The sequence below is a fragment of the Alexandromys fortis genome, unplaced genomic scaffold (genome assembly GCF_014885135.2).
Source record: "Alexandromys fortis isolate MF-2015 unplaced genomic scaffold, M_Fortis_MF-2015_v1.1 scaffold_4, whole genome shotgun sequence".
NCBI classification, from domain to species: Eukaryota; Metazoa; Chordata; class Mammalia; order Rodentia; family Cricetidae; genus Alexandromys; species Alexandromys fortis.
Genome location: NW_026067944.1, coordinates 30,882,742 through 30,902,391, shown reverse-complemented (window position 1 = coordinate 30,902,391; position 19,650 = coordinate 30,882,742). Strand labels below are relative to the sequence as shown.

Here is a 19,650-nt window from a genome sequence, read left to right as displayed (position 1 = left end):
AGAGTGCGCTTGCGCAATGGGCGCGGACGCCGCTCTTCCCGGCCGCCCGGGTCTGCGCTTTGGGTCCAGCCCTGGAGGCCGGCGGGAGGAGGGTTTCTGTCGCCTTTGTGCCCGGCTCCTCCTCTCCCCATCAATGGGCCCTGAAAGCCTCCTGCTGCTACTACGGAGCTAGGCAGTCACTATCTCAGCTCTATGTTGTCCGTTCCGCTAGAACCTTCCCTGAGCGCCTGAGGTAACCGCGCCCCGAGGGCAAGGCAGAGCGATGCTGGAACGTGTGGGGGGCGAGGGTGCCGCCCGCTGCTCCTATTGCGCATGTGTGGGAGGGTTTCCCTGACAGCGAGGGAAGCCTGGCCGCGGTAGAGGGGCGCTGACCCACTGGCCTTCTGCACGCTTGCGCCCAGCTGGTCCCTAGGGCCTTTGCCGGCGGTCCTCAAGGGCTCCATGTGTCCATCCTACTTGTGTGCTTCGGGCAAGTATTTACCCTGCCCGGAGTTTCGTGTCCACCTGTCATAAAAGACTGACCAGTTAGGCTCGCTGACCTGAGGTTAGCTCTCCGTTCCTGTCTGGTTCAGAAAGTCAGTAGCCATGCTTCTGCTATTTGACTATGGTCGTTATAGTAAAAGAACCGTTCCCACTATGCTCTTTTTCTGCTCTGAAGGAAGAACTGAGAGTAATCCCCCCCCCCCAAAAAAAGAGGCGATTCCAAAATTCATTCCTTCTGGAGCAAAGTTATCACAAATAAACAACTTTCCTGCAGTCCCAAACTGTCCGTTACTCCCTTCCTAACTTATTTCCCTTCTGGACATCCTCTGTCTGTCTCCGAGAATACCCCCTCCTTTAAGATTTTGTCATTATCAATCATTTCCTTTAAGTTTCCTCTGTCCCCTCAGCTTTCTTGGTTCTGATTTAGTCGTGGCCGAACATCCACCGGCTACTTCTGCTCTGCGCAGTCTATAGTTTTGCCTTGTGCTTACTCCTTAGGTCTGCCAACAGGGTTGCTCATGAAGGTGTTATTGTTAAGACAACTAAAAAACAGTGGAATGGACAGAAAATGCTTCCGGCGTCTTGGGTTAGGCCCATCCGCGCTGTACACAGTCCTCCTAGGCGGTATATTCGTTACTCTAAGTTCAAGTCGCATCTTACTGGTAAAATATTCTGCCAATGAAGGTGAGTTTTAAGATGTGGATTGTCTGTGGTATGAATAAATTATACATGATACCTTAAAAGTACTTTGTTTTGTGAATGATAACGTGTGTTTTAAGTTTGTACTTTCACCTTAGCAATTGTTTTTTGACCCTGAATGAGATTTGGATCATTCAAGTGTAAAATAAAACACAGTGTATCATAACATCTGGTTATTAGTTCACCCAACTATTTTTTGGATCTCTAGCAAAATGTACAATTGTAGCTTATTTGGAAATAAAATATACTTGTTTAGTTTCTTGGCATCTGTGAGTCCATATAATTATTTTGTCAATGGAACAGTAGGAATTTAAAGTTTGGTACATGTACATTCAAGAAATATATTTTAATGTAAGGGTTTCTGCAAATCTTTAATTTTACAAAACTGCACTGGTTACTCCCTAACTATTGACAACTATAAAGTTGTGACATCATGACTTTTGGTGGTCTACTTGGAGAGCCTACATGTGAATGTAAGTTTTACCTTCAGTTAATAATCTATCTTTCAGGTCCTAGGTCGAGCTTTAGTATCACTTTTCCGTTTCCTTCCTCGGAGGTCTGACAAAAATACCTGATTAAAGCAGGCTGAGGAAGAAAGGTTTCTTTTGACTTATGGTTTTGTAACACCTGATTCTCTTTGTTACCCTCTCGGTACAGTTCCCACGTTACTGGCCACCGTACTGTATGCGGGCTGGGCAAGGGCCTGGAGATTGAAAGAGAGAGACCCACAAGAGACCCAGGTCATTGGAAAGGAGATCAGCAGAATGTCGTTTATTTCACTTTGGGGAAATCCTTAAATACCTAAATGTTGCACAAGGAATCCCCCCCCCCCTCCGCGCAGGTGGGAAATTGCCACACCCAAGATGGAGTAAACAGTGCCCTACAGCTAATCACCAGGCAGGACAGAGGGAGCACAAAAACAATGTTTAGCTGGCTGACCAGAAACTGTCCTCAAGTAACCCCAGGTGCAGGGGCAGACCCTGGCCCTACACTGTTTGGAAGTACAGTTCGTCATGCCCTGGTGATCATAGCAGGAGAAGCTTGTAGAAGTTTCCTGGCATCCACAGGCACCAAGCAAGAAGAGATAAGATATGCTTGGGGCTAAAGGGTTGCTCAGCAGTGAAGAATGCTGGCTGCTCTTTTCAGAGGATGTAGTTCAGTTCCCAACATCCACATGGCAACTTGAAACTGACTGTGCCTGCAGTCCCAGAGAGTTACATTGTTCTCCCCCACCCCAAATATCAATACTCTGCGAGCGACACTTCTCCTACTCTATCCTTCTGCCACCTAGCTATAATCTTTCAAATAATTTCTTATTTTCCCAGACTCTAGAACATTAGCCCCAGCAATTTAGTGTGACATATGAAGCCCTCCACTGGTCTCCATAGTATACAGATGAACATGCAACCAAAACACCCATTCACATAATATAAAGGAAAAACACTTAAAAATGTAAAAATAAAAAAAATAAAAGGTCACACTCAATTTCACATTATTTAGTCACAGACCCCAGCCTCAGGTTGCTCCTCCCACCTCAACTAATCTAATCTACATAGTCCCTCATGGGCATGCTCAGAGGCTACTCTGATCTACATAGCCCCTCATGGGCATGCTCAGAGGCTACTCTGATCTACATAGTCCCTCATGGGCATGCTCAGAGGCTACTCTGATCTACATAGTCCCTCATGGGCATGCTCAGAGGCTACTCTAATCTGCATAGTCCTTCATGGGCATGCTCAGAGGCTACTCTGATCTAGTAATTGCTCAGGGATGTGACCAAAGGCCCAGTCCCTACCCACTTCCTTTTGGTTGATTGGTTTGTATGCCATGATAAAGATCATGAAAAGTATCTTTTGGGGGTTACAATGTGATTTAAGCCTATCTTTGTACTGAGAAAAGGGAGGAGGTATTTGAACTGGGCTTTGAATAGTGAGCATATTTGAACAAGCAAATACTTAAATTCAGGATAGTTATTAAATGTCAGGTATAAGAAAGTGACCAAAATCTGGTCTTTTGTCATAAGACATTTACTTTCTAAGACTGTAACATAAACACAATAAGGAATTATAATACAGTTTTCAAATGCTGTTATAGAGGCTGGTAGATTGTGCCTAGAAACAGAAAAGTAGTCAATTTGGCAAATGTTGAGTGTTCAAGAGAATCTTCAGAAAAGATGGAGGAAGTATCCTGGAAAGAGAAGGTTAAGTTGGCGCCCACCCACTCCAGTGTCTGCAGAGTTGTAATATGACTAAGAGAAGTTACCAAATGTTTTCAAAGTGGGGGGCAGTGCATCCCTGAAAGTAGTAGTTAATAAGGTTTCTGTTTGTTCTTGTCACTATTTAGAAGGTAAGTTGTTGTTAAGCATTTAGAAAACTAGGTAATAACTAAGACCAGGGCGTCCTTGTCAAGCCTTGTTCTCAATTCAGTTGCCCTATTACCAAGGCTGTACTTTATAATTCATTAATGGATGTGGGTGACCCACTGTTACTTCCTCTCAGCCCTAAATGTAGCCCAGTCCTTTGCCAGACGGTTTTTTTTTTCTTTCTACCCAATTTACCATTTATGCCAGGGGCAGGGATACCAAGCAGTGTTCCTGTATACACTATGATGTGAACCAGGTTGGAAAATTCTGAATTAAAGAAGTGCCATAGGCAAGATGTACCCTGATTTTTGTAAGGCAAGCAAGTCAGGATTAATGACTCATAGGCTGAGTACTAATTCAGCTGATAAACTCATAACTTTTGATGAGTCAGGTGCTGAATGGTAATTATCTGTTTAGAAGTCAGTCCCTGCCTCTTTCCCGTGGAACTTCATTTGCCCTTGATCTAAACCTCCCAACTGTAGCTACTCCAAGATTGAGAAAAGCTGTACCAACCAGAAGACATTTAATATGATGAATATTACGTTTGAATTTTAAATTTAAAAATTATTAATTACATGTAAAAACATGCAGAATATTCTTAATAGTTTTAAATCTTTCTGTTGTATTTCAGAGAACAAGTATGACTATCTCCCTACCACTGTGAATGTGTGCTCTGAGCTGATAAAGCTGATTCTCTGTCTGCTTGTGTCACTCTGTGTTATAAGGAAAGGTAATTGTTAAGATATTATGTATTTGTTAAATCACACTATCCAAAGTTCATTGGACCTGGCACAACATTTGTATCGTTTAATCTAGTCCAAGCGTAAGTATGCTTTATGGATAGGGAAAGAGGATCAAAGAAAATGTTATGTAGAGTTGTATTTAGAAGGAGGGGAGCTTGATTTTCCATTTTGTTTCCCAATGTCCTGCCCATTGTTCTACCTCATCACTTGTCTCTGGAATTGTTTTACTCACTGGGTTTTTACTAATTTTCCATCTAAGCTTCTTGGGCTTTGATGCTATCTTTTTCCTTTCTTCTCATAGGAGGTAAACAGAGCGTTAAAGTGCTTGCACAGGAAGTTCTTCATGCTAAACCCTTTCAGTCTCTGATGCCTATCTAGAAGAGTACGTTTTGTGATTTCATGAAACTCATGCATTGCTTGAAGGGCTTGAATTTAAACTGCCCCTTTTCTTTCTTTCTTTACATCTTATCTCTATTGCAGCGTGCCTTCCTAAGTCTTTGGATGCCTGTAGCTGGAATATTAACTAAAATCAGGTTTAGTAAAAGTTAAAGATCTCATATAAATTTTCACATATTACTTCCCTTCTCTGATCATGCGTTGAGGGAGAGTGAAAGCTTAAAGGTTTCATGTTCTTTTCTACTTACTCTCACCTGTTGTCTTGGTGGTTCATGCAGAGAAGTAAACACACGTCTGTCTGGAGTTACCTTAATAAGTGATACTTCTGCTCTGAGTTAGTTGGAGGTATGATTCTGTTTTGCCAAGGGTCTGCCTGGTCCAGCTGTGTGTCCCACCTTGACACACAGGTGGGAAATGAAAGAAATACTAATAAATGCCATAGTATTTTTTTGCTTCTGTAGGCTTATAATTATTTAGCAATTTAATAAAGCCCATATTATCAAATTGTACTAATAGTCAAGTTTAGTCAAGATTTCAGTGAAAACATAAACTTTCTCAATAAAGATGATTGGCTTATTGCTCTGTATGATTCATATATTCTTTCTTCAGACTATCATCAAAGTAGACATTTGAGATGTATTTCCTGGAAGGAATTCTCAAATTTCATGAAGTGGTCCATTCCTGCCTTTCTCTACTTCCTGGATAATTTGATTGTCTTCTATGTCCTCTCCTATCTTCAGCCTGTAAGTAAAACTGTAACAGAGGAAGTGCCATTGAGAAGACACAAAGAGATGAGTCCCCAAACTGATCTTATTTTCCAGTGGCCTTCCTGACAGTTTTCTAGAACCATCTGGTCTGTGCCAGATCTTCACATTGCTAATGATTCCTATGCTGGCTACTGGGGAGAGTTGCTCCTAGGCACTCAGAAACCACCCTGATTTGTATAAATGATCAAGTTACTATTAGTTTGAGCTATCTTATGACCATTCAAGACCTCCACTCAGATTTCCAGTATTAATTCAAAAAAATAGTACAGTTGTTGGGCCTCTCTTTGTTCTGCCTGCTTTAATGCAGTTTATCTACTTACTATCAGTATGTATTACACACATATTTACTATGACTTTTTCTTATTTTTTATTACATTTATGTATGTATTTGTGCATGTATATTTGTACATATATACCATACCTCAAAAGTGGAGGTCAGAGAACAACTTGTGGATGTTGGTTCTCTCCTTCCACTGTATGGTCCCAAGATCAAACTCAGGACATTGGACTTGGCTCTAAGCACCTTCACCCACTGAGCCATTGTGTTGGCCCCTTTTTACGTTACTCTTATCTACAGTTTCATTAAGACTGTGGAGCTATATAAATTCAACTGATAATACTAGAAATTCACCTCTGGTGCTTCTTTTGTATCAATTTAGAAATGCATTGGTAATCACAATTAAAGTCTGTCTTCTGTTTGGGAAGACTCACACCTTTAATCCTAGTACTCTGGAGGCAGAGGCAGGCAGATCTCTGAAACTTTGAGGCCAACCTGGTCTTCATGGTGAGGACAGCCAGGGCTATGTAGAGAGACCCTCACTCAAAAAAAAAAAAAAAAAAAAAAAAAAGAAAGAAAGAAAGAAAGAAAATCTGTTTTCTACCTTTACCTTTAGTCCAATTGAGTTCTACTGCTTCCCTCCCCCAATATTTTTTTAGGATGGGGGTTTTTATTGCCCATGTTGTATTTTAAGTTTTTAAAAAATAATAAAATTAAACACTTAATTATAAATAGTATTTTTATTGGCACTGATCCTTTATGTGAAACCTTCCAGATCTGCTTTAGAACTGGATGAAAGGAGGAAGCAATAGAACATAGTAGGAATCAAGAGCTTGGCACTTTCTCACCTGCGGTAGTCTACATAACTGGGAAGGCCCTGTCTGTTCTCGGTTTCAATTATTCTACCTATAAAAATAGAAGGAAAAATGTTAAACCAGCTCAAAGGCAGGTGCTTATGCCAATTGAACACCTGAGTTCCTGTTTGCTTTGTGATTTGTAATGATCATAAGTATTCAGTTCATATAACATGCCTTCTCCTAAATCCTATCTACTTTTTCAGATAATTCCTATCACAACATTATGATTATTTACATTTGATAATATTACTTATATTTTTTGGAAACCCCCAGACTAGCTGTGCATTTATGTCCTTTTCTACTTGCCCAGTATTAAGCAAAATTGCAAGTTCCTTATTCTTCTTCCCTATTATTGGTTGGGCCTTCCTGATCTGCTGCAACCACAAATATTGTGAAACGATTATATCATTAATTCTATGTATTTCTTGCCTAGTTCCACTTAAGGACTGTAAATAGAAGGTAAATAGAAGTTGTAGGACAAAGAATTATGATTGGATTGATTTCTAGTATCACCATGGGAAGTGTGTTCAGAGTTAGTTATGTGAGTTTATGCTGCTCTTAGTGTGATCTCTCAGGACCTCTCTCCTCATCATGCCTTCCTCTGCTCTTAACCTGAAGCTCACACGCATTTGTATATAGTGAGGTACACTGAGAAAACCCCACAGATCTGGCATCTCTAACATCTTGAGATCTCCAGGCTTCAAACTTCACGGCTTCATGCAATGGTCTGTCTAACTAGGCCTCCATTCAAGGACACCCCTGACACATGCCTCGCTGCAGTGGTTTTCATTAGGCATAGTTAACTCTAAACCCAGAGCCATGTGCCAGAAGCTATCAAGGTCCGCTGCTTCCTGGGGCTGGAACATGTGCCCCTCGGTCAATTAGATCTTTACCCACTTCCTACCCTTCACTGCCTAAGCTTTCTTGTCCGGAAATTTGCTCAGAAGACCAGACTGGCCTCAAACTCAGAGATTCACTAGCCTTTGCCTGTGCCCCACCACAACCAGTTCTAAGCTTTTCTTTAGTTCCTTTTCACGTGTTGAAACTTAGTTGGATGGGATCTTGCCCTGGGGTCACCACTCCCTTTATTTAATTTCTCAATTGCTTTATCTCATTGAACATACAACTTAGCTCCATTCTATTTTCTGGTGCCCCTTTTCTCCTCAAATAGTTTTCCTTGCTCAGTTTGCTCCTTTTTATTGTACATCTTCCATAGAGTTAACACTAGTAACCACAAAACAGAGTCTATACTAAACTGTTTGGAGATTTCCTCTGACAATGGAATTATTCCAAAAGTTATCACTTTAGCCTCAGGCAGACTCTTCAGTCAAGGGCAGAAAGCAGCCACTTTCTTTGCCAACATATCACAAGAACAATTTCTAGGGAACATACTAAAATCCTCCTCTGAAACCTTTGATCCAGCCCCAGACTGTTCACCAAATCACACTCAGCTCCACTGTCTTCCATGCTCCTACTGGTATGATCCATTAAGCAGTGCTTAAAGCATTTTGCTGCTTTCATAAACCCAAAGTACCAAAGTCCAAATTCCTTCAGACAAACACATGGTCAGGCCTATCACAACAATACCAGTCTCTAGTACCAGCTTCTGTCTTAGTTAGGGTTTCTATTGCTGTGAAAAGACACCAAGGAAATGTCTAATTGGGGTGACTAGCTCACAGAGGTTGAGTCCATTATGATGGTATTATGTAATAGGTAATATGATGATGATAATAGGGAGCATGACCACGTGTAGGCAGACATAATGCTGTAGTAGTAGCTGAGAGTCTTACATATTGCAGGCAACTGGAAGTTGACAGAGATACTGGGCAGTGTCCTGAGCATAGGAAACCTCAAAGCCTGCACCCATGGTGACACACTTCCTCCAGCAAGGCTATACCCACTCCAATAAAGCCATACCTCCTAATAGTGCCACTCTCTATGAAACTATGGGGATCAATTCAAACTACCACACCATATAAATAGGCCTAACATGTACCCTTCTCTGCCCATAAAGCCAATATTGAATATAAGGGGGCTGTGATAAGGTTGGTAAGGTGCTTGTCTCATGTGTATAAACGCTTGTTTGGATCCAGAGCCACACACAAAAATAATACTTTTTAAGAAGTCTATAAAGTGTTTTGACAGCTTTAAGGATAACAAAATGTGTGTTTCATAAGTATGGTAACTTATTTCTAAGCCTAAACCTTTAGAATCTGTATTTCTTGATATCTGCATGGAGGTCATTTATGCAGGTGTGAACTGCATATAAAGCAAAACTTAAACATATTGTCAAATCCTAACAATACCTTGATCATATCTGCCTAAAGTTTACAAGCAATAAAAATGGAATTTAGTCCCCCAGTGAAACAGCTGCGCTAATAACCCTCTGCTTTTGACTAAAAGGCTTTTTGTGTCAGGTGAACTAGCAGGCTGGGAGGTTCTGAGGTCAGGCAGGCCTTTGCTTGGACTGTAACTCTATCTTCTTTCTTTCTAGGCCATGGCTGTTATCTTCTTGAATTTTAGCATCATAACGACAGCTCTTCTATTCAGGATAGTGCTGAGGTAAGTAATTCACTGTGGAAACATGTATCATCCTTTAAAATGGGCCAGTCCGCCTTTAGATAATTTACCCAGAATTCTGAGCCCTTAGACCCTCTAGGCCAAGATTTTATTTCTAATTAGCCTTATATATAAGATACCTTGTTGGGAGGGGGAGGGAAATGGGAGGCAGTGGTGGGGAGGAGGCAGAAATCTTTAATAAATAAATTTACAAAAGGGAAAAAAAAGAATTCTAAAGATAAAAAAAAAAGATACCTTGTTTATCCAATGTGGAATGCAGCTCTAGTGGCTGTTTAAATCCTCTGCCAACCGGTATATGAAATATCTTGAACTTTTCAAAAGTAAGATATTTGATTATTTTTGTTGTTATTTTAATTTTTAATGTTTCTTTTAATTGCTTGTTCTGTGACAATGTCTTATTTTGTAACCCAGGATAGGCTTGAATGCATAATTCCCCTGCTTCAACCTCCCAAGTGCTAGTATTACTAGCCACACCCAGTCTACCAGGGGCTACACTCTTAAGGAATATACTAATTCTCCTGCTCCTAGCAGTTACCAGTTACTAACAGTCCTTTATGTAGGAATGGGACTGTGTTCCCATCTGCCCATTCCATGCTGGAATTTCTTCTGGTTTGAGCTTGCATAGGTTTGTGTATGCTACCACAATGGCTATGAGTTCATCATATGTGCAATTGCCCTACTGTGCCCAGAAAACACTACTTCTTTGAAATTATTTACTCTCTCTGGCCCTTACATTCTTTCTGCCACCTCCTCTTCTGTCAGCCCTAAGCCTTGGGAGGTAGGGGTGTGATACAAGTGTCAAATTTAGAGTGAGAATTCAACAGACAATCTCTTATTCTCTGAACTTTGACCACTTGTGGGTCTTTGTGTTAATCATCATCTAGTTCAAAAACTCACTTCTCTAATGAGAGTTAAGAGATACAATAATCTATGGTATAATAATATGTCCTTTGGAGTCAGCTTAGTAATGTGCCCATTTAACAGAACAGTAGTAGCAGGTTCTCCACTAGGGCCTCTGGCATGTCTAGCCACAGGTTCTTGGCATGGAACAGTGCCAAGTATGTATTTCAACTTGTGGAATGGGCCCTAAATCCAGTCTGAAAAGTTTGGTTACCCCTGTAACATTGTAACATTGTGCCACCATTTTATCAATGAGTATGTGTTGCCAGACTGATGGCTACTGTATTTCCCAGTGTTCGCAGTTGAGTAAGGGTGATGATGACTTTCTCTGATAACATGCAGGACACCTCCGAGCACTATGAAAGCTAACCAGTATAAAGCTTGCATAGCAGTCAGGAACAAGCACAGAGCCTTGGAAGAGGATGAAGGGGCCTCAAGGAAGAAAAGAAAGAACACAGATTTAAAGATGAATAATAGAACACGAAGGGTTAAGTGGTGTGGAGAATTGGAGAACCTGTTAGAGGAGTGGGATAAGGAACACCAAAGACCTTTCAAGAAAGTCTTATGGAAATTACTATAGAGGCTTCCTAAAATATAGACCTATAGACAAATATATGTGAGTTTAGATAGGGTTACTTTACATTGTGGCAGTACCCCCACTAGACACTCAGTGCTATCAAAAAGGCAAGCCAGGAATAGCTTGAGTTGTTGGCCAGTGATACCTCCCCCTCATTGATTTTTTTTGTCAGCTTGACACAGCTGGAGTTATCTTGGAAGAGAAACCTCCATTTGGGAAAATGCCTCCATCATAGGCAATTATTTGGGTTCATTTTCTTACTTAATGATTAATTTAGGAGTGGTGGGAGGCCCAGCTCACTGCCAGCAATGCTACTTCTTAGCAGGTGGTCCTGGGTAGTAGAAAAAAGCAGGCTAAGCCAGCCTTGGAGAACAATCCCATAAGCAGTCTCCATGGTCTCTAGTTCCTGTCTCTAGTTTCCTGCCTTGCTTGAGTTCCTGCCTAGGCTTCCCTCAGTAAGGAACTATGATTTTGTAAGCCCAAATAAAACTTTTCCTCCCTAAGTTGCTTTTGGTTACAGTGTTTATCATAGCATAGAAAGTAAATGAGGACTTTGCCGGTGTTCTTGATTACCCTCCAGAACTTGCAGCAAGACTATTGCTGAATACACCATGTACTTTTACTCATAGAACATGAAGAAGTCAGCTGGTACTCACCAGGAAACTTTGTATCTTTTCTGCAGAACCCTATGTAAACCTAATAATTTCGTGTGTGTGTGTGTGTGTGTGTGTGTGTGTGTGTGTGTGTGTGTGGTGTGCTATAGCACTTGTGGAGATCAGAGGACAACTTGGGAATTGTCTCCTTCTGCTATGAGATTCCATAATCAACTGAGGTTGTCAGGCTTTTTTAACAAGTCCCTTTACCAACTGAGCCATCCCACTACCCAGATTTATTCTGTTGAAGTTTAACCACTAGTTCACGGTGGAAACTGATGACATGCCTCAAAGCCCCCCTCACTGGTTTGTTCTTACCTTTGCATAATTGTGTAATTGTGTTTGCTTGACTCTGGGAAATAACACTACTTGGAGATTAAGATTTTAGGGAAAAGAATAAAACCGACCAGTAATATTTTATCTGCTAACTGTAAGATTCCTCCACTTTTGTCAAAGAAGAGTTGTAAGAAAAGAACATTAAAAAAATTCCAATGTCAGCAGGGTGTATTAGCACACGCCTTTAATCTCAGCGTTTGGTAGGCAAAGGCAGGCAGACCTCTGTGTTTGAGACCAACCTGGTCTACAGAACAAGCTCTAGGACAGCCAGAGCTACATGGAGAACCCCTGATCCCTTGCCAAAAAAACCCTAAGTGTTGGAGTCCTAGAAGTTATAAAGGCAATACTGTTAGAACCAGCAGAAAAATAAGTATTACTCAGTAATAGAATCATTTTCTCCAAAAATATTTAACAAATCTTTATGATTTTGCGTCATAATTCTGCATCCCTTGAAACTCACTCAGTGCTACTCAGAAATGTGTTTTGTGTAATTTTCTTGAGAAAGCATCACCAAATGCATAAGATACATGATAGAGCTGCTCTTACCCGACACAATTTAACCAAATTTCTCACTTAATAGGTAAGCTAATAATGGTAAATTATGCATAGTTACCCCTAAGAATCCACAGGATTGGTTCCAGAATGACAGAAATTATGTTCAAGTTCCTTGAAATGCTGTAGTGTCCCCATGTAACCTGCCACATTTTCCCAAGTATTTTAGATTGCATACGCTACCTAACATAATGTAAATGTTGTAGAAATAGTTTTAATTACTTATCGTGCAGTCTAAAATTTTTTTCTATTTTATATTGCTTAGGAATAATAAAGTCTGCATGTGATCTATCTTTTTCAGATATTTTCCATATTTATGACTCAATATTTCATAGTTATGACTCTGTGGATATAGAATTAGGATCACTAGAAATACAGTAGTTCCCCTTATAGATGAGGAATATGTCAGTACCCTAATTGGATGCTTGAATAGTGGTGAACACTGCATATTGCTGTTTTTTTTTCTCTATACATGCACACACACTCAATTCTTTTCATTTTTGAACTAAAAACTTAACCATGCATATCACTGTAACTTTTATAGTTTGAAACGTAACAGCAAAATTAGGAAAGGTTTCATTTTTCTTGAACTTCATGGACAGATTTTTATTTTCTCAAGTGATCACAGCAACCTTAGCGTATTTTCTTCCTTTCCCTGTTAAGTTGAAAATTTTTTACTTAGAGGAAACACTTTATAGCATTTTTGAAAGTTAAACTGTCAGTATCACACACTCCCTTTGCACTTTGGAGCAAGCATTGCGATATCTCATCAGTCCATCAGAGCGGACAAGTGTTGAGTGACTGACAGGAAGGTTACACACAGCATAGACACAAGGGGTATGAGGTGATTGACATAGAGCAGTAGTTGTCAACTATGAGTCGCAACCCCCTTGAAGTCAAATGACCCTTTCCCAGGGGTTTATATTACAGACCATAACAGTAGCAAAATTACAGTTATGAAATAGCAACAGATGTTTTTGGGTTGGGGTTCACTACAACATGAGGAACTGCATTAAAGAGTTGCAGCATTAGGAAAATTGAGGACCGCTGACATAGAGGATACACAAACAGAGCAGGAGATTCTGTCATGCTCCTCACACAGTGGACAATTTAACTTTGGGTTGACAAGATGGCTAAGTGGATTAAAGTAATTGCCATAAAGATTGATGGACTGAGTTCAGTCCTCAGGATCCACATGGTGGAAGGAGAGAACCATTTCTGCAAGTTGTACTCTGACCTTCACATGTGCTTATGGGCATACACACACATGCATGTGCACACACATACACACACACAAGTAAATGAAGTAAAAGAAAGATTTTAAACAAAACAAATGATTTTTTCATAATTTATCATTTATGTAAGTGTTAAAATACATAAGACACCAATGAGGTCACTTTGTAAAAACACATCTACAACAAATAATTTTCATGGGAGAAGCAGCCCTCAGCCATCCAGCGACACTCTGAACATCAGCCACTGGTCTTTAAACTAAGTATATTGACAAGTAGACTAACAGTACATAGCTTCACAACTTTACTATCAGGTAAAGCAAGCAAGGAAAGCTTAATTAGGCTTCATACGTGAAATACTACCCAAGTGTAAGTTTTGCTTTTCCTTATTATCCAGTACTTGGCTCTGTGGTGACTTATTAGGCCATTCACCCAAAAGCCAATGTCCTCAAAAATCTCATGTGTCATGAAGTCCTTAGAGAATGGTCTAGTATCCCTTGGGAAATTTTATCTATATCGATTACTAAAGCTTATCCATACTGCTTTTTCTGATTCTTTGAAACTGAGGTAATATCCTCTGTCAGAATTTAGAGTTTTATCACAATAAAAATCACTGTGATAGAGCCATGGAAGACAGGAAGCTGGGCTGCACCTGCGTGTCCAAAGCTAATCTGTAAATCTGTAGGAAGAGAAGTTAAGAGGCATTTTGAAAGTGAATAGAGAGGTCAGGTTTGAGACGGGGGCCAAACAAGTTTACACTGTGCTTGAATTGTACAAAATGCTAGCAATCGGTTGTAGTTTATTAAATCAAGTATTCAAGTTTCTAAATTTTCAATAGAACAGTTAAGAGGTGGGAAAGACAGGGTGAACAAAATGTGGTAAAATCTTGTTTCCTTTCCCTTTGGATAGGAGGCATCTGAACTGGATACAGTGGGCTTCCCTCCTGATTCTGTTTTTGTCTATCGTCGCCCTAACTGCCAGTACCAAAACTTCACAGAATGACTTGGCGGGACATGGATTTCATCACGATGCCTTCTTCACACCATCCAATTCCTGCCTTCATTTCAGAAGAGAATGCTCCCAAAGGGACAATTGTACAGCCAACGAGTGGACTTTCAGTGAAGTCAAGTGGAACACCACAGCCAGAGTTTTTAGTCACATCCGTTTGGGCTTGGGCCACATTCTGATTATAGTTCAGTGTTTTATTTCTTCAATGGCAAATATCTATAATGAGAAGATCCTGAAGGAGGGGACACAGCTCACCGAGAGCATCTTCATACAGAATAGCAAGCTTTATTTCTTTGGCATTGTTTTTAATGGGCTGACCCTGATTCTTCAAAGCAGTAACCGTGATCAGATTCAGAACTGTGGGGTTTTTTATGGCCACAATACATTTTCAGTAGCCCTTATTTTTGTAACTGCTTTCCAGGGCCTTTCAGTGGCTTTTATCTTGAAATTCTTAGATAACATGTTCCATGTCTTGATGGCCCAGGTGACAACTGTCATCATCACAACTGTGTCTGTCCTGGTCTTTGATTTCAGGCCCTCCCTGGATTTTTTCCTAGAAGCCCCAACCGTCCTTCTCGCCATATTTATTTATATTGCTAGTAAGCCTCAAAATCTAGAATGTGTGCCTAGGCAAGAAAGGATCCGAGATCTAGGTGGCAATCTTTGGGAGCGTTCCAGTGGGGTAAGTTGGTGAAATTACACCTGCTTATTATTAAATTTAAAACATTTATTCAAGAAAGAAAACTGATATCATTTTATCATAAAAGTGTGTTAGATATGTATGACTTATAGAAGTCATGCACTGGACTTCTGGAGCTGGCAAGGGCTGTGAAACCATAGTGCCTCAAGGACTTTGTGTGTTAACTATATAATTGTATCATAGAGGAACTCATTCCTTGTCTCATCCTGTCTCCCCTGCATTTATGGTTAGAGAATGAGTTAACCAGCTTACAGACAGTAGGTAAAAGGATGGTAATGGTGCTGTGTGGTCTGACTTCTGGTTCCTTGCTTGTCCCACTGCACAGTGGCTGGGGAAATAAGTTAATCTTTTACATTGATAAATCATGTGAACTAGAAAAGCTGGTACCTTAATCATCCCTGTAATTATGAAAATGGTTTTTAACAAGGACTTTGTCCTACAAGAATATATTCAAATAAATCATGTACTATTATGAATTTTTAATTTTTATTAGCAACTCATGAAAATCTGTTACTTACTAGGTTCATAGAAAACCTCCAGGTGTTGTATCTCTGGGTTATTGCTACAACAAATTTTAAGATTAAGAGAAAATGATAGATCATGTGTCTTAAACACATGCACACTCAGGAAGTCCTCTGTTCCGTCTAGTAGACTGGTACTGACTTGCTTGCCTTCATTATTAAGGAAAATAAAATCCTATTAGGTACCAAGAATGCTTTGTTTCATTCACCATCCTTTGGTCACTTTCCTGCCAGGCCAGCAGGTGGTGCCCTTGCCCTGAATTGAATGCACGTCATTTTTAAAACTGTTTAGATTTATATAATTATACATGTATGAGTGTTTTGCTTGTATGTGTGTACACCATTTGTGTACCTCAGACTTAAGAAGAAGATGTCAGATCCCTCAGGAGCTGGAGTTGCAGACGATTGTTAGCTACAGATAGTTGTCCGTGTGGACGCTGGGAACATGGACAATACGTTCTGCAAGAGCAATAAGCGTTCTTAACCACTGAGCTGTCTTTCCAGTCTTCCCCCTTTACTTTCTGATTATCTTATGTGCTTTTAACTGTAGCATTTCGTGTCAATTATTTGACCAGGTTACATTCACAGTTATCTTTGATTTATGTATTTATTAAGACATTCCTTTAGTAATTGTTGAAAGTGAAACATTTCTAATTCAACTAATTATTTTTTACGTTCCATTTTAGGATGGAGAGGAGCTGGAAAGACTTACCAAAACCAAGAGTGATGACTCAGATGACGACACTTTCTAATTGTCCCTGTCTATTCGTGGTTGACGGCTCCTACAAACTATGTTTGAGCATTTTCAACATTTGTGGCAATTGTCTTTTCTGATAAAGTGATGATGTTTGAAAGCATAATACTCTTTACATGTATCTAACCACTGCATAAACCACTCCGTCCAAGACTTAGAGCAGCCACCGGGTGGCAGGTTTCTGAGGCATGAACACAGGACTGTGAATACCCAGTGCTTGATGAGCAGGACACATCTGCAGATTGTGTTCCTCATCCTCCAGGTTCCAGAAATCATGGTAACTAGACCTGACAGATGCTAGTGGAGACCCTGTGCCAGATACTAGGGTACTAGTCATGTAGCTTATTGTTTGCTGCGGTCTCCTCTATTTCTCTTTCCCTCTCTCTACCTCTCTCTCCCTTCCTCCTCTTCCTACCTCTCTTCTACTCTCCCTCATCCCACCTTCCCTCCCCTCTTATTGTTATACATATTGTCTATGTTGTCCCTCAGATTTCAAGGTCTTAGCAATAGTCATTTTGTTTATATTAAAGCGATAAGACTCTAAAAATTTGGGCGGATAGACCTAAGTATCTGGCTCTGCCATAGAATTTAGATAACATCCTTTGTGACATTTTTTAAGCTATTCTGAAATAAAATATCAAAGTTTAGGGTTTTTTTAGAACTTATGAGAAATTTTATTCTTATCTTTTTTTAGGCTTTATTTGTGTGAATGTTGTTCAACAAGTTATCATATTACCACTTGTCTTTTAAATCACCTAAGCCATTGTGATTTTTTGTTTTGTTTTGTTTTTATTCCATTTTCCTCAGTTTGTACATTTACAAAATCTTGGCATCATTTACTTTTTGATGTTGAGTTAGTCTGTTGAGAATTAAGTTGTTTTACTTTTGGGTTACTAATTGGACCTTGTAACGGTTAGCTATCTTTGTATAATACCCTGTCCTAAAAGTCAAGACCCTGGCTTCAGGACTCCTTTATAAGAATCCTTTTTTTAAAAACAATAATGACTTTTAATGACAGAGTAGTGTTTCTCTAGCAGAGGACCAGTAATCATTAAGTCAGCCCTAGCCTTAGTTCATACTTAGAAGTGCATGGTAGTTTTCAAGAGATGTTTGCATGCAGCCAGTCGACTCCTCACTGACTAATTTAGAAGTTAGAGTGATTTGTCCCAGGCCCTACAGCTAGGTTGTGACGGAAACAGGCTTCAAGCCTGTGTGTTTACAAAGTCCTGCTGTAGATGTGAATTACCATGCAGTTTGCACTTTCTGTCAAGTTTCCATGTATTTATATATAAGAAGTTACTATTACTAAAATCCACCTGTGTACCCAAAATAATATAACTGGCAATAATTGCTAAAACTTTTTTTTTTGCTAAAACTTTTTAATTCAAATAATTACCAAACTTGTATCTTGTGTCTGTTCTGTGTGGTGAGATGTGAAGTGCTTTTATATATATATAAAAAAAAAATGGAGCAAGGCGAATACTCAAGTAACTTAAAACTTTGTCTTAAACTAAACCTTGTCTAAAGAATGGTTAAATTCTCTGCCTTATCGTAGGTATTCTCATAAAATGGGAAAATTGTATCCACCAAGGTGACAGATTTTATAGATAATGAAAGTAAAATAGAGCAGGACCTCTCTTAAGGAGCAAGAGCATGCAAATCATCTCAGTGAGTGGATGAAACTCTGCAGGTGTCACCTGCAGGACATAGTGATACAGGTGTCAATGTCTGAGGTGTGTGGCAGTTTAATTTTTCATATTCACAGTTACTTTTTACATGCTAACTTTTTGGGAGACGGTCATTGTTCCCCATCAGGCTGAGCTGGAGCTAAAAAAATGTCAGGTAGACACACTGCAGTCCTTGAGGGCATCACTGTTTTCAGAAGGACAGAAGAAGGTAAGAGGTCCAGAAACCATTTCCCAGGTACTGATAGAGTCAGGGGATTGTATGACCTGGAAAGAACAATTGTCACACAAAAAGAAATAGACATGGTTCCAATTCCAGGAACTAAATGGTGGTTAGGTTATAGAGTGACCCTTTCATGCACATGGGATAAAGCTCCCAACAAATGGTAGTTCTCAACAGTGATGAAGAAAGCAAGAATGCAGATGCTGGCTGTACAAGGAAAGGTGGGTTAGACCTAGATCCCAAATCCTTGCCTAGCTGATTCTTGTCCCATAAGTTTTCAAGATCTATTTACAGAGTGGCCCTGTCAGGGCATAATTGCCCATCCTTACAGCTGAGGCTTGTTTGGTTCTGCCTCTGAATCCCTGTGTGGAGGCCCAGTTGTTTGTGATAAGAACTAGATATGGTAGCTTTGTAACTGCTAGTATTGCTGTAATCCTTTCTGTGTAAGCCAACTGGCTAGATGCACCCAGGACCTCCTTGGTACATTTTCCCTTTACCTTTATTTATGAACTCTTAACATTCCAAGCAAAGACGGTTAAACATAGTGGGTAAGATGGTGATTTTTCCCTTGCTAAAGCTTAGATCAGAATTCTTGAAAGTGAGTAAATTAAATTTCCACTTTTATGCATCACTAGGTATGCTAATGCATACTTTTTTATTTTTTTGGTTTTTCGAGACAGGGTTTCTCTGTGGTTTTGGAGCCTGTCCTGTAACTAGCTCTTGTAGACCAGGCTGGTCTTGAACTCACAGAGATCCACCTGCCTCTGCCTCCCAAGTACTGGGATTAAATCACTGTATTTGGGAGAAAGTTAAGAAAGCTAAGGAATGAATTAAGCAGTTAAAAGTTTAATTTTTAGAGATACTGTAGGTGCTAATACTGGATTTAATCTTTCAGATTTAATTTGTTTTCTGGGCCTTGTGGTTATTCAGTAATCCCAATAGATCTGTGTAATAATTTAATTGTATAAACCTTATTTGTTCCCTTAAAGCCTATACTAGTCTGTCTGCCTTTTAAACTTGTTGCAATAACTTTGCTGAAATATTAACACATTAGTAAAACTTTTCTTAAATAAAAAAATTTCCACTTTTAATGAAGAAATCATTTGATAGAAATCTCAGCATGAATTTTTACTCTATTAAAGAGTGCATCCAAACAATGTGAAATACTAACTTATTTTTTCTAAATAGTCTCCAGTAGCCTAGGCTAGCCTTGAATTTTCATTTTAGTCTATACTGGACTTAGAGCAGTTGTGGTTTGAAAGAAAATGACCCCCAAAGAGAGTGGCACTGTTAGGAGGTATGACTTTATTGAAGTAACTGTGACCTTGGAGGAAGTGAATCACTG

General features: G+C 39.7%; 1 protein-coding gene across 3 annotated transcripts; it reads left to right on the top strand.

Annotated features, from left to right (window-relative positions):
• The first annotated feature begins 85 nt into the window (after positions 1 to 85).
• Slc35a5 (solute carrier family 35 member A5) lies at positions 86 to 19,396 on the top strand. Of its 3 annotated transcripts, none has more exons than XM_050148753.1 (7): positions 86 to 232; positions 982 to 1,167; positions 4,176 to 4,274; positions 5,293 to 5,426; positions 9,079 to 9,146; positions 14,324 to 15,104; positions 16,330 to 19,396. In XM_050148753.1, exons 2-7 carry the CDS (start codon positions 1,002 to 1,004, stop codon positions 16,393 to 16,395), a joined length of 1,314 nt encoding a protein of 437 aa, XP_050004710.1. In that variant the 5' UTR covers positions 86 to 232; positions 982 to 1,001; the 3' UTR covers positions 16,396 to 19,396. The 3 variants fall into 3 exon arrangements, with proteins under 3 accessions (XP_050004710.1, XP_050004709.1, XP_050004711.1); XM_050148752.1 differs by lacking the exon at positions 86 to 232 and adding an exon at positions 282 to 469; XM_050148754.1 differs by lacking the exons at positions 86 to 232; positions 5,293 to 5,426 and having other exon boundaries at positions 1,122 to 1,167.
• The last annotated feature ends 254 nt before the right edge of the window (positions 19,397 to 19,650 follow it).